We start from the raw sequence: 15,486 nt of genomic DNA on the forward strand, positions 1-15,486 counted from the left end.
CACAAAATGGGGAAGCTTTTGTTCTCACTTCTAAAAATACCTATAATCAGTTCATCATTAGTGACATGTGACTTCTATAAGTAGATGTTCCCATAAAATAGGGTCTTTATTTAGTCACAGTCTTTACCCACAAAACACTCTTCTTGGAATTAGCAAGAAAATGTTTTTACAAACTCTTTAAAAGCTTAGGAAATTCTTACTGTCTGCACTCTTGTTATTACTAGCACCTGTCAGGTCAGCATAAGACAATTCCCACTTACCCATAATCTCTTCCCTCCCAGGGCTAAGGCAGGAGTGACTTTAACCCAGTACTTCCTGTGGGGGAGGGAGGAGCCAGAGAGCTTTTGGTTGGAACAAGACTTCAGTAAAGAGAGAATGTCTAATGAGCATCTCGAGCTCTCACTCATAAAAAACTAGCAGCACCTTGCAACCAAAAAACACCTAGCTGCTACCTCCAACCGCTCCCAACCACTGCTGTGCCAACAACCTCTTCCACTTTGGAAGAACAATACAAGTGCCTCACCAAGTCTGCTTCAGTTGCTTCTGGAACTGGCCAAAATCCACAAGATCACAGAAAATCTCGAGAGAACATGTCTAGATGCTCCTACTGGAGACCAGAGATTCAGAAGACCCTGAAAAACTTACAGGGCCCTTGAGAGATCCCATGACTGTTCTCAGCCTTGGTGTAATCAAGTTCAATTTTGTTGTCAGAGTACCAGGTCACGGGTGACGCGCAGCTCCCAAAGGAGACCAGACTTGGTGGGAAGGGGCCCTCAACATACCCTCTGAGGCAGAAACACGAAGATTTCTAGCTGGCAGGCTAGGGAGCAACAGGATGCCCAAAAATAAAGATACTCCCCTCCTTCTTAAATAAAAGCGGTAGGTCCAAAATGCATCAGAGGAAGAGAGACTCCCTGATTTGCCAACTTGTCTCAGGTCGAACCAACCTCTCCAGTGGCATCTCCTCCCACCTATTGCGTCAATGTCCCATTTCAGACGGGCAAGTTGTCTAACCTTTAATAAAGATTCTTAGTTTTTCCAATTTGCTATTCAAATTCCTAGACAGCTGAAAACAGAAATAACTTTTTTTTTTTTTCTCTTAAGCACAACTAAAACTGAAATAGCCAGGGAACATTTTACAGCACAAATGTCTCCTAATAATGCAATTATGCAAGCCATGCAGCTGATGGTTCTACCTCAGGGAAGGGCCACACTCCATGCCAGGCCAAGGGAAAATCAATGACTGTGCACCTGTCTCTCCCAACACACCAGCAAGGGAGACCAAGGAAAGCCTTCCTGAACTGAAGGAGAACCAGAGGAGCTGACTCCATGCCTCAGTTTCCTTTTACAAGGGAATAGAACCTGATGAACTCCAATGAGCCTGTCTAGTCTGACAGTTTGTGAACTTGAAACCAAGAGAATAGCCAATAATCAAAATCTAGAGACCAAGGAGTTCCTGTCGTCGTGGCGCAGTGGAAACGAATCCGACTAGGAACCATGAGGTTGCGGGTTCGATCCCTGGCCTGGCTCAGTGGGTTAAGGATCTGGCGTTGCCATGAGCCATGGTGTAGGTCACAGACACAGCTCGGATCTGGCGTGATTGTGGCTGTGGTGTAGGCCAGTGGCTACAGCTCTGATTCAACCCCTAGCCTGGGAACCTCCATATGCTGTGGGTGAGGCCCTAAAAAGGAAAAATAAATAAATAAATAAATCCAGAGGCCAAGAAGAGTCTTAAGGAATAGCTGGGGGGAAGTCAGGGCCTATCACAGCAAGAACCAGGCCTGAGGGGGTGTGGGGGCAGGAGCCTATTGAAAGAGCCATCAGGGAACACCTGACAGGATCCAGGCTGTGACCTCTCTTCACAGCAATAATGCCTGGATACAGGAGAAGGGGCTTCAGGAGAAAGGGAGTTCTCAGTTAGAAAGCCAGGAACAGGGTTTTGGCTGAGCCCTACTTCCAAGCTAAGACAGCCAAGAGTAATACTCATAGTGAGTGCTCCAGAAGTAGGACTTGGGACCAGGAGCCAGCAACTGCGAATGGAGGTCATCATGAGAGCCTCCTAAAACAGTGATAGAGAGGGACGTCCCATCATGGTGCAGCAGAAATGAATCCGACTAGGAACCATGAGGTTGTGGGTTCAATCCCTGGCCTAACTCAGTGGGTTAAGGACCCGGCATTGCTGTGAGCCGTGGCGTAGGCCCACAGCTATAGCTCCGATTAGACCCTCAGCCTGGGAACCTCCATATGCTTCAGGTGAGGCCCTAAAAAGACAAAAGACACACACACACACACACACACAAAAGGTGTGAGTGTGTGTGTGTGTGTGTGTGTGTGTGTGTGTGTGTGTGTGTGTGTGTGTGTGTGTGTGTGTTGGGGTGAGAAGACTCCAGATGGGTGAGAACACAGCACAGCACAATGAACCTCTAAACCTTACCAAAAAAACTCCCAATCCCAGACAATCTTGGACTTTCATTGAAAATGGGTGATTTCTTCTCTCTTCAATGCACACCATCACCCAGTCTTCTGGCTTCCTATAGTTTCTATCAAGAATTCTAGATATTCCTGCAATCACCTTCAAATGACAGTTTTCACTCAGGCAATGCAGCCTCCTTTGACAACATCTTCCAGCCTTTGAATCCTCAGTCTAGGACGTCAAGATTTGAAACCCCCCTAATGGGCTGCCTCCCACGCCTGGCAGCACTCCCCTTTTCAAGGCCCTCCTAGGCCTGAACACACCTTCCCGTGAGCTCCAAGACACCTGGTTGTCAAGTTCTCAAATCCAACTCCTCCTGCAGCTGTGGTGGGTCATCAGAGCAAACATCAGCCACCCAGACATCCCTCCAGCCCTCCTCCACCCCCACCCCAGAGCAGCACTTCACCGAGCCCTGAGAGGACTCAACCGCCATCACGAGGCAGTGGTTCGTGCCGTGTATTACACCAACACCCTAGAGCTGCCTGGTTACTCCTCATTTCCAGCCGGTGTGGCAGCTGTTTTCTATTTTCTCGCCCCTTTGGACGCTATGGTTTTGCAGCTTAATCACAAAACATTCATTAATGTTTGCCACTGGCATTTAGACAGATTTTAAGTAGCAGCTGTCAGCTTTGAAAGTTATCTCTTGGGAATATTAGACTAAACTTTACCGACCTCTACCAAGGTGCCTCTAAATTCTGAAATGTTGTATTTATCATTTTCTCTTTATCAGTGAAAATCTGAAAGGTGGAAATTCCATACCACAAACTAATACCATTAGTGGCAATTCTATCAGCACATTAAATAGTATTTTTGCCATCTTTTCCATTGATGGGCTTACAGTAAATCTAAATCCTATTTTATCTAAGAGACAATTTTTTTTTCATGTGGGATTAGGCATTCAGCGACTCACGAAAACTTTAATTTTATTCTGTCAATTATCTTTTTTTTTTTTTTGGTCTTTTTGTCTTTTTAGGGCCACATCTTTGGGGTATGGAGGTTCCAGGAAAGGGGTCAAATTGGAACTGTAGCCGCCGGCCTACACCACAGCCACAGCAACTCGGGATCTGAGCTGCATCTGTGACCTACGCCACAGCTCACAGAAATCCAGTAATCCAGCTCACCTCACCAGATCCTTAACCCACTGAGCGAGGGCAGGGATGGAATCCACAACCTCATGGTTCCTAGTCGGATTTGTTTCCGCTGTGCCACGATGGGAACTCTGCGAAAGGTACATATTTCATTGATGATCAAGCTTCTCTTTGATGGTAACCCTTTCATGTTTAGGTTTAGCTTCTCTGCTGTCAAAGAGAAGCTTGATCATCAGGGAAATACCTTTAGTGAGAAAGTTGCCATTTCTATCCTTTACTTTTCTCCTTCTTGTATTTTTTACACATTTTAAAGGTGGAATAAACCCCACCCTAAGCAACTGAAACACAGGCCGCTTGTGTATCTTACCTACTTTTGGAGGAGGACCTCACCTCCTTAACATAAAAAGGGGGTTTTTAGCATGAAAGAAAAGGGTTGTTTCCTGTCCCTCCTGACCAAGCACAACACAACCGTGTATATAGTACTTTGTACTCTTTCCATAAACAAAAGAACAAACGGTATTTTCTCTTGGAGGAGAAGGTTGCCAAAACATTCTGGCACATACCATCTCTTCCTCACTTTGCGCTCCCTTGCCCTCCAAAAATGCTTTAGCAAGTAATATTCAACTATCTTTTTGAGGGTTGCAACATTATCATATATTTATTTTACTTACCCCCCAGAAATACAAGTGAGGCAAATGAAGCCCAAACACCTAGATTTCATGCTATAATACCACCTTTTCACTTCAGGCTATGCCTTCGCTCTTCCACAGATGGTATTTGTTTGGCTACCACACACTATGAAAATGTACCTACGTTCTCCTCTTGTACTTTTAAAGTCTGCAGAGATGGCCTCAGGTAACTCCGGAAACTTACCATGAATATAAGATGCAGGCGCACAGGAGACTGGTACCCAGTCCAGCAACCAAGTTTTTGTCTCTGTACAGGTCCTGACCAAAGTCAGGCACACAGATGGTGACGTTCTTCCCATGTTCATCGAGAACTGGTGAAGAAAAGAGAGAGGAATCAGAGCCAAATTAGAAATGGCCGCTATAACTCAAGGAAGCAGTCTCTTTGGGAAGATTCAGGCAGTGCCAAACCGTGAAGCTGCATCATTGGGAATTAATTTCTACACTCTCGCCCACCTCGACTGAGACTACACTGCTGCTCCTGCAAAGCACACTCTCCCACGGAGGCAGGCTCTCAGAATCAGACGCTTGGGTTTCAGCTCAGTGATAATGGGTTCTTCACTTCTAGGACCTGCTAAGAGGTTTGCTCTTTTTCAGCACTATTGAAACAACAGTAAAAAGTAAACTTGGGGAGTTCCCGCCATGGCTCAGTGGTTAACGAATCCAACTAGGAACCATGAAGTGGCGGGTTCGATCCCTGGCCTTGCTCAGTGGGTTAATGATCTGGCGTTGCCGTGAGCTGTGGTGTAGGTTGAAGACGCAGCTCGGATCCCACATTGCTGTGGCTCTGGCGTAGGCCAGCGGCTACCGCTCCAATTCAACCCCTAGCCTAGGAACCTCTATATGCCACGGGTATGGCCCTAGAAATGGCAAAAAGACACACGCACACACAGAAAAGTAAACTTGGGTCCATTTTTTGGTTTTTTGGGCAGCAGATAACGTGCGGATAACTGAGCGTGCTCCGTATCTACCCTCTGGAGGAGTGCCAAGACTATTCAACAACCAATCAGGAACCAGCAGTAACTGCCCTCTGGCCAACAGCCTTCACCCAGACGAGAAGTCATTTACTGTTGGTAACAGGACAGTCACAACGTGTTTCAGGCTGTAACCTGGGAACCTCCTCGAGTGGTCTAGAGTTTCAAAAAACTGTGAGAGGCTACGTAACAAAGATTTCTATCATATTACCATCAGTAGGTGTTTACTTTTAAGGTAACACAGAGTCTTCAATTTTGCCAACTCTGCCCCAAAGTATGGAACAAAAACACATAATAACAGGCTCAAAACCTTTTTACAAACATGACATTCTAAAGAGTTTGGAGTTGAACTAAAATTATTACTGGTACTCACACTTGAAACTGTAAACTTAACTGTGTGTGCTGTGGTTTGAGGAATCTTTATTCTTAGGCCAATGAAAACTGTCTTTACCAAACTGACCAAAATATGAACTTTGCTGTTTAAGCAGTACCACCCGAAATCAAAAATAAAAGTTTGTTTCTGTATTTAAGTGATACTTACCCTTAAGAAGAAAAATGTCATAACCAAAAACCTCATTAAGTTAAAACCAGAGATTAATACATAGTCAAAACACTCATAAAAGAAAGTCTTAAATTAGACTAGATTTAAATAAAGACAATCTTTAAAAAGATTTAGCTTTTAAAAAAAAAAAATTATATCCAGGATAGACTATATTTAATGTAAGACCTACAATTATTTTCACACTGCACTATAAATAGCTATACAGGCAAGAACCACATATAGTACATGTATATGCTAAAATTTCCATTTTTTTTTTCTTTTTTGGCCACATCCACGGCATATGGAAGTTCCCAGGCCAGGCATCAAATCTAAGCTGCAGCTGCAACCTAACACAGCTGCAGCAATGCAGGACCCTTAACCCCCTGCCCTGGGCTGGGGATTGAACTTACATGGCCTCAGAAACAACATCAGATTCTTAACCCACTGTGCCACAGCAAGAACCCCCTCAAATTATCTTTGCTTTTGCTTTCTAAACTTAAAAAAAGAAAACAACTTCAATTTTCTATTCTAGAGAAAAAAGAGTACATGTATTTACCGTGACTTATATAAGATCAAATATACGCAAACATACATACATTTAGTATATATGTATATGCATTTACATACACACTTATTCATCACAAAAGTGATAAAGATGATGAAACACAATGAGTTTGGAAGTCAAAATAAGTCCTGGGAGTTCCTGTCGGGGTGCAGCAGAAACGAGTCTGACTACTATCCATGAGGATTCGGGTTCAATCCCTGGCCTCGTTCAGGGGGTTAAGGATCCGGTGTTGCCGCAGCTGTGGCTCCAATGTGACCCCTAACCTAGGAACTTCCATGTGCCGCAGGTACGACCCTAAAAAGCAAAAAAATAAAAAAGAAAGAAAGAAAATTGGATTTTTTGCTGGGAAAGCTCAAGCACTTGTATAATAACGTGTAATATAATAACGCTTTTCTAGTTCTCAAATATTCATTGTAACTACGAGAATAATAGCTACGTCTTATACAGTACCTATTTCATGTCAGGAACTGTACATATATATACACGCACACACACACTCTGAATTCTTAAAAACCACTTATAAAAGAGGAATTGTATTTTCTTGCTAAATAAATTTCTTGCTAACTAAAATTCTTATTTTAAAGGTGAGGGGACTAGGCATTAAAAAGTAAGTAACTTAACACAGGTTACTTAAGTGGAAGAACCAGGTCATGTAAATAAGTCCAGGGAGTCCAATTCCAAAGCTCAAGCATGTCCTGTCGTCTCTAAAAATAAATGCTATTTAAAAAGACTGATTCAAGGCCACACAGCCAGGAAAGGGTTGGGTTGGGCTCAAATTCTGTCTCCTGCTTCCCATTCCAAGCTCTTTCCACTTTCTGTTATAGTTAGAGAAATGCCCACCTGAACTAAAGTGATTAATAACCATTTAATACTCCTCCTCCTCCTACTAATAGAAAAATATTTCTTGACTGTTTTTGAGTATTTCTTGAATATTTCTGAGCAGGAAAATGCAGGTTAGGTCTACCAGCAAATTCAAGAGCCCTCTTTGGTTCGTGTCTCCCCTGCAGAGCAGGGAGACAAGAGAAGGGAGTTTCGTGTCCAGATGCCTCAAGAAGAACTTTATTTAATGAAGAAGCCTGGATCATCGCTCTATGTTGATTTATTGTCTCTTTAACAGTTAAACCATAGCTCATCGAGACAAAGTCCTCACTCCACAAATGGAAGCAAAAGCTCCCTAACGAGGCCGGCTTACCTACTTCTACGGGTTTGCTGGACAGAGCGGAAAACGTGAGATACGTGACGTAGCAGCTGATAAGCCCCGACTGCAGTAACCCGGAGTGTGGCTGACCTGGAAAATGGCAAGAGGCAGATCTGAAGGCGGTGTCTTACATTTCCATGATGAGAAGGACTATGTGCCTGAAAAAGAGGTCTCCCCCAAATGATAGCCCTGAAAACATGGAGCCCTACCTTTAAAGGAAAGAAAAGAAAAGGTATATAACATGTTTCTCAGACAACACTAATGAGACTGGAGCGGGAAGGACTCACTGAGCCTAACTGCTCTGCTAGAGAAGCCAACTTCTCCCAGCACTTTGGTGTGATAACGATAGCTGTGCTGAAACACACTGCCTGTCTCCTAAGGCTTCCACAGCAGTAAATCTCCTTAAATCACAGCAGTAAATCTCCTTAAATCACGAGATCTCCAAAGAAAAGGCATTATCGTTAAGGTGAGATTACACAGTGTAGTGGGGTAAATGATGGATTGTATTGGGAAGGCTTGGATTGCAGATTCAACAAGGCCATCAGACACTCACAGTTTATGACAATGGGAAAAAGCTCTTACCCTGCAGTGGACAAAAAAAACTTTTGGGAACACGGGAACACCAGAGCTTCAACATTACAGTATTTAAATTAAACTGTTGGAGAGTTAAGAGAAACCAAGATGTGATTTTTAAAAAAGGGATTTATCCTTTTTTGGGTGAAATTTTCACCTACCTGCTGACATGAAAGGATTTAGTTTTACCCAGCCTTTCCTCTGGTTAAATTTATTTCCAGAATTAAAATGGCTAATAAAGCTATAAAAATAGACCCTTTCACAATGTTGTTCTTTGACATGGGAGTAAGACTCATGTTAACAACTAATGGCACTAAACCAAATATTTCAAAATATTATAACTATTTCCAAAGACAGGACTGAACCCAAAGAATATTTTAATCTGAATATTAACAATGTTTTAGGAAATTCTTAACTGACTAATTACAGTCATAATCTCAATTTTAATAATGAACTTGATATTTTTATTATAGGAAAACTTTTAAATTGTTAAATACTAACTGCCTATTTAAATAATGATGTTAGAAAGAGTGCAAGGGGCTATCAATTTATTAGCCATATTGTACGTTTCCTATCCAGAAACCTGAATGTCAAGTACATTTTCAACACCTATCAAAAGAGACATATAAGAAACATCAAAAAAAAAAAAAAAATTCCCTCCAAAAAAAAAAAAAAAAAAGAACCATTAGACCAGGGACATTTCTTTCTATAACCAAAGAAAGCATACTAGCTTAAGATATTAGAAGTCATTTATAAAAGATAATTTACACCAGTATTTTCTAAAGCACTTTCAAATCCCATCAGCTCTTCCATTTGGCTTTGAAACTACCATGAGCAAGATGAGGTTTTTTTTTTTTTGTCTTTTGTTGTTGTTGTTGCTATTTCTTGGGCCGCTCCCGCGGCATATGGAGGTTCCCAGGCTAGGGGTTGAATCGGAGCTGTAGCCACCGGACTACGCCAGAGCCACAGCAACGTGGGATCCGAGCCGCGTCTGCAACCTACACCACAGCTCACGGCAACGCCGGATCGTTAACCCACTGAGCAAGGGCAGGGACCGAACCCGCAACCTCATGGTTCCTAGTCGGATTCGTTAACCACTGCACCACGACGGGAACTCCCCAAGATGAGGTTTATAGGTTTCTGCTGGCTTTGCTGAGTAAAGGCTTGGGTCTGAGAAAGGTTAGCTCCTGGGACCAGCTGCTGGCTGAGCCAGATTGGATTTCCTGCTTCATGACTCTGGGACCACGCTGTCCTCGAGTTGTGGTCCACAGGGGTCTTAGGTGAAAGATGAACCCAGAAACAGCTCCTTCCAGAGCTTTCTCATTCATTCAAGTTTTATACAGACATAATAGGGAAAATATCCACTAAAGGTTCCTGGTAGTACATTATTTCATGATGGCAACATCTATCTCCTTATTTATTGACTTGATTACACTCAAGTCTTTGCCACAAAGCATGCTTGACTATCCCATTCAGTCCAGGACAGTAAATGAAGAGGAGAGTCCCACCTTTCCCACTGCTGACCCCATCCATGGTAAATTAAGGAATGACCATAATTTTTTTCTAAGGGGGGGGGTGGCATTGCTCAAAGATATTTATAATATAAATAAGGAAGAATAGAAAAAACCATGCTTACGATCCTGGACACAGGGCGAGATGGCTACCACCGAAATAAGCAGACACAGGCCTCCGTTTACCCCCAGGAGAATTTTGTTTTCCACGCAGCCATCTTTCTGTGTATAAAACACTGCCATCAAAATCAAGCCTCCCGTGGCGATGGAGTACATGATGAGGGTCACCAAGGACAGACAGGCATACCACAGCTTGTTGGTCGCCGTGCCTGCAGTCCTGTTTCTCCGGGAAGTGGAGAAGAGGAAGAAGAGAAAAAACAGGTCAGTTGGTTCTCAGACAACATCTATCCCTCAGGCACTGGGAGCTAACACCACCCGGCCAGTCCCAGCCATCATAACCCAGGTAACCAAAAGACCTGTGGTTTTCCTAACTAGTAGTTAGAAGGTACAGGCATCTATGCAAAAAAGAGGATTGGCCCAAGCTTAGAATTTCTCCTAATCACTGAAAAAATTCCCCCCCCCGCTTTTTTGCTCTTTAGGGTTGCGCCCGCAGCATATGGAGGTTCCCAGGCTAGGGGTCCAATCAGAGCTATAGCTGCTGGCCTACACCACAGCCTCTGCCACACAGGATCCCAGCCGTGTCTTCGACCTACATCACACAGCTCATGGCAACACCAGATCCTTAACCCACTGAGCAAGGCCACGGATGGAACCTGCAACCTCATGGTTCCTAGTTGGATTCGCTTCCGCCGTGGCATGATGGGAACTCCAAAAAATTCCTTTTTACTCAAGTGTATTCATCAACTAAAATGAACATCCACACTCTTTATTCTAGCTTCCCCATTCTGGATGACAATTACCCTGGGACAGGTTTTGGCAGTATTAAAAAGTAGCCCGTTGGAGTTCCTGGTGACACAGCAGGTTAAGGATCCAGCATTATCACTGCTGTGGCTCAGGTCACTGCTGTGATGCAGGTCCAATCCCTGGCCTAGGGCGTGGCCAAAACAAAAAAACAAACAAAAAACCACAGAGCCTGGAGGTGCCAGTCTCTTACTCCAAGTGCTGCCAGCAGCTTCTGCTGATGCCACTCTCCTTGTTAGGGAGAAAGAAGCAAATGAACTTCACTCAGGAAGACGGAGCCAAGACCTCAGCTCTTTTGTCTCTGCACTGGAAGGGAGAATCTGTACTAGTACCATGTCTCCCAAACAATCCAGGTATGATTAGGGGAGAATGTGACATTAAAAAAAGTGAAGAGGAGTTCCCATCGTAGCTCAGCGGTAAGCAAACCCGACTAGCATCCATGAGGACACAGGTTCGATCCCTTACCTCAATCAGTGGGTTAAGGATCCGGTGTTGCTGTGAGCTGTGGTCTAGGCTGCAGACAAGGCTGGGATCCAGCATTGCTGTGGCAGTGGCGTAGGCAGGCGGCTACAGCTCCGATTGGACTCCTAGCCTGGGAACATCCATATGCCTTGGGTATGGCCCTAAAGGACAAAAAAAAAAATAGACCAAATAGAGTAAGTGAAGAATAAAATCAGCCAGGAGAAAAGCAAACATTTTAATGGGATGTACAATAAAGCATCTAAAAGAGGTTACCATGCTTCCAAGTTTATATAAATACTAATAAAGGAAAGGGACATGGTTCAACCATCTATAGAAATTGTTCAGAACAAAGAAAAGAGTGCTTAGCAGCGCTAAGTGAAGGGGACAGAACAACAACGGGGCGATGGACTGAATCACCGTCATCTGACTTAGGATTAAATGGCCCTTTGTAACCACATTCTCAGAAACCTTCGGAGGAAGCAACTTCCTTAATGTCTGCACAAAGCTGGGACGTGTTCAAGCAACTCAGCGAAAATGTGTCAATGATGAAAAAGTCACTGCAGCCAGAGACAAAGAATATGGGGAAGAAAGGCCAAAATGCAATGACCATCATACTCCTGAAACTGCACCAGGTGCACCCTGACCATGGAGTTATTCTGACATGGAAGACACACAAAACAAATGAAGAGAAAATGAGACTAGAGAAAGGAAAGAGCCACATGGTGACTGATGACATGGGGAGAGAATGAATCATACAGAAAGAGGTGAACACTGCTGACCATGTGTCAACTCACTAGGCGTTTGGGCCATGTCATCAGTCGAAGAAGGATTTTCTTAGACTTTCTTACAATTAACTTCTGCTTAGATTCCCAAGGTTCAACCTTCAACCCTAACCTCTCCCCCACTTCCATCTCTCTTACACCTTATCACGAAAAGCCTTTCCCTGCTCCGCTCTCTCCAGTTCCCACGCCCTGCTTTCTTGTTCTCTAGAGCACTTTTTACCATAGGACTTGCTCTGTGTGTGTGTGTGTGTGTGTGTGTGTGTGTGTGTGTGTGTGTGTCTTTTTAGGTGGCATATGGAGGTTCCCAGGCTAGGAGTCCAATCGGAGCTATAGCTGCTGGCCTACGCCACAGCCACAATCACGCCAGATCCCAAACTGTGTCTGCAACCTACACCACAGCTCACGGATCCTTAACCCACTGAGCGGGGCCAGGGATCAAACCCGCAACTTCATGGTTCCTAGTCGGATTCGTTTCCACTGTGCCACAACGGTAACTCCTGAACTTATTCTTATTTGCTTGATTTTAAGTTGATTATCTATCCCCCCTCCTCCCCAGAAGAATGTATGTTACACAGCACAAGATGTCATTGAGTTCACTGCTGCTCTCCTACTGTCGAATGCCTGGTAAGTAATAGGTGCTTAATGAAGAGTGGGTGCAAGAACTGCCAACTGTTAGAAAATAACCCGATGCAGCAATGGGAGCAGAGTGGCTGCTATTGCTATTGTTCCAGACTCAGCTGTTTCTCCTGATGACATTCGTTTTGGAGACATTCCACATAAGTGCCATGATTCATCTTTATGCTCTTGGTACCTGGCACACAGTTAACACTCAAAAAATTCTCAATCAATGCTCAGTGAGAAGCACTTGGATGAAGATTAGAAAAAGACCAGAAGGAGTTCCTGTCGTGGCGCAGTGGTTAACGAGTCTGACTAGGAACCATGAAGTTGCAGATTCAATTCCTGGCCTTGCTCAGTAGGTTAAGGATCCAGCGTTGCCGTGAGCTGTGGTGCAGGTCGCAGATGCAGCGCGAACCCTGTATTGCTGTGGCTCTGGCATAGGCTGGTGGCTACAGCTCCGATTGGACCCCTAGCCTGGGAACCTCCATATGCCGCGGGAGAGGCCCTAGAAAAGGCAAAAAAAAAGACCAGAAAACAAGGTGGAATGTATGCAAGCAGGTTATGAGCTGGGCTCAGGCTTGGGGTGAGGGTTAGTAGTAAACAAAACCCAACAAAAATATGTACTTAAAATTTAGAAAACCTAAAAAACGAGTTTTCCTTGGGAACACCTGAAAATACTGTCTACCTTTTGTTATTTCAGTTTTGATACAGAATTGATAATTCAAATAATAAAATTTGACCTAGAAATGTTAAAACCAAGACAAAAGGCTCAAAATGGAGTCACTTATGCTAAGCCTCAGATCACCAAACCAAGACAGCTTAGAGTTTGAACTCTCCCAGAAATGGAATCTTAAACCAGTCAATCAGGAATCCTGTCATTAACACTAGTCTAGGCAATCTAACTGGTGGACCTCTGCCATCCTCTAACGTAAAGTTATCACAAAATAACCAACCCACTGTTTTGCCTCATATAATTTCTTTGTCTTTGCTCCCTTTTGCCTAAAAAAGTCTTTTTTTTTTTGGCTGCACTTATAGCATGTGAAAGTTCCCCGGCCAGGGACTGAACCTGAACCACAACAGCCACCTGAGCTCCTGCAATGATAATGCCAGATCCTTAACCTACTGACCCACAAGAGAACGCCCCCCCACCCTTTTTTTTCTTTGTTATTAGAGCCACACCTACGGTGTACAGAGGTTCCCAGGCTAGGGGTTGAATTGGAGCTACAGCTGCTGGCCTACACCACAGCCACAGCAATGCGAGACCTCAAGCTGCATCTGTGACCTACACCACAGCTCATGGCAACACCGGATCCTTAACCCACTGAGCAAGGCCAGGGATCAAATGTGCATCCTCATGGATATTAGTTGGATTCTTGACTTGCTGAGCCACAATGGGAACTCTAAGAACTCCAATTTTTTTTTTTTAAGTCTTTTATTTTGTACAGCTCCTTGGAGCTCCTTTCTATTTGCTCAAGCAGACTCATAAAATTTTTATTATGCCTCAGCATATCTCCTAATAAAAGGAAAAAAAACACATTAAACATCTAGTCGAATCGCATCACTTTACAGGCATGAAAACTGAGGTCAGAAAAGCCAACTCATATGCCTCAAGTAAAACAGAAAGCCTGGGAGTGAAGGGCATTAAAATTTGTAGCCCTTCTGGTGTCCAGGCCCATGGCCTTTCTATCCATGGCCTCTGGGATCTTTTCCTTCTCAAGATTTCTACAAAAAGAAAAAAGAAAGGAAAAAGGAAGAAAAACTTAAGCAGTTTCATGAAAAGTGATATGAGTATTATCTTTTCTTGACTAACCGTCTAAGCCGAGAATTACTGTCAAAAAATTTTTAAAAAAATAAATTGGATGAATGTACATGAAAATAACAATATTAGTATGTTTTCTAGTGTAATCCTAATTTTAGAGAGACCAACCAAATATAAGTATGTAGACAAAAGGGATTTTGTTGGGATAGTGGCCTCAAAGCCAGAATATCAATTGCTGAAAAGCTCTTAAGCCATTCCTGAAGCTTGGTTTCTGGAAAGTCTTTAAAGCAACCAAACTCTTCCAAACTGCCTGTTAAAACTTGGCATCGATAATTAGTCCCGGAAAATGGCTTTAGAATCAATCAAAACAATAAAGTCAGAGCAAAGAAGCTCAAGTTTTCTCAAGAGAACACATCATTTAATGTGCAAATCAGGCACTCACTATCAAAGACATTAATATTTTACCATGAGTTCCTTACTCGAAGTTTATTTGTGAAAACTTCAGAAAAAAATTTAGGATGACGTATTTATTTTGTCTAATAAATTCAGAGTGAAAGTACATTAAGAATCATCAATGGAAAGAGTGATATTTAATTGATTAAAATGTATTTCCAACTCATTGTGCCTGTTTCTTCCACATAACTGAAAAAAAACAGGGTCACATAAAACTACAGTCGCCCATTTTGCTTACCTTTATGAAAACCTTGCTGCCTCAAAATATGATGTACTTGGAGTTCCCGTGGTGGCGCGGTGGAAACGAATCCAACTAGGAACCATGAGGTTGTGGGTTCCATCCCTGGCCTTGCTCAGTGGGTTAACGATCCGGTGTTGCTGTGAGCTGTGGTGTAGGTCACAGATGCGGCTCGGATTTGGCATTGTTGTGGCTCTGGCGTAGGCCGGTGACAACAGCTCCAATTAGACCCCTAGCCTGGGAACCTCCATAGGCCTCGTGTGAGGGCCTCAAAAAAACAAAAGAAAAAAAAAGAGCAATCTACTAGAAATCCCAAACAAATAAAACTAGGTTTCAGGGATGACTCAAAAAGCAAGACAACATGTAATAACTTAAATATGAGCACAACTTAGACCTAGAAATCTGTATTATTGTAGAGATTCAGACTTGAAAAATACTGAAATATGTTTGGAACGCTACTTGTATGACTATTCAATGTGCTGTAAATATTTTAAAAACTGACCATAAGCACATGAGTGCTTACTCTAATATTTACCAAATAATAAAAAGATTACTGCTATCTTTTCACTCATGTACCTAATGTTTTGATCCTTTTTTTTTTTTTTCAGGGCTGCACCCAAGGCATATGGAGGTTCCCAGGCTAG

General features: G+C 43.2%; 1 protein-coding gene across 1 annotated transcript in view; it reads right to left on the minus strand.

Moving 5' to 3' along the window:
* Window positions 1–15,486, minus strand: part of SERINC5 (serine incorporator 5) — a 117,692-nt gene that overhangs the window by 14,049 nt on the left and 88,157 nt on the right. The window contains exons 6-8 of the mRNA XM_047778190.1: window positions 9,735–9,946; window positions 7,520–7,615; window positions 4,435–4,561 (exon numbers count right to left, since the gene is read on the minus strand). Coding sequence (XP_047634146.1) covers window positions 4,435–4,561; window positions 7,520–7,615; window positions 9,735–9,946 — 435 coding nt within the window. The remainder of the gene's footprint in view (window positions 1–4,434; window positions 4,562–7,519; window positions 7,616–9,734; window positions 9,947–15,486) is intronic.

This window comes from Phacochoerus africanus, chromosome 4 (genome assembly GCF_016906955.1).
Source record: "Phacochoerus africanus isolate WHEZ1 chromosome 4, ROS_Pafr_v1, whole genome shotgun sequence".
Classification (NCBI taxonomy): Eukaryota; Metazoa; Chordata; class Mammalia; order Artiodactyla; family Suidae; genus Phacochoerus; species Phacochoerus africanus.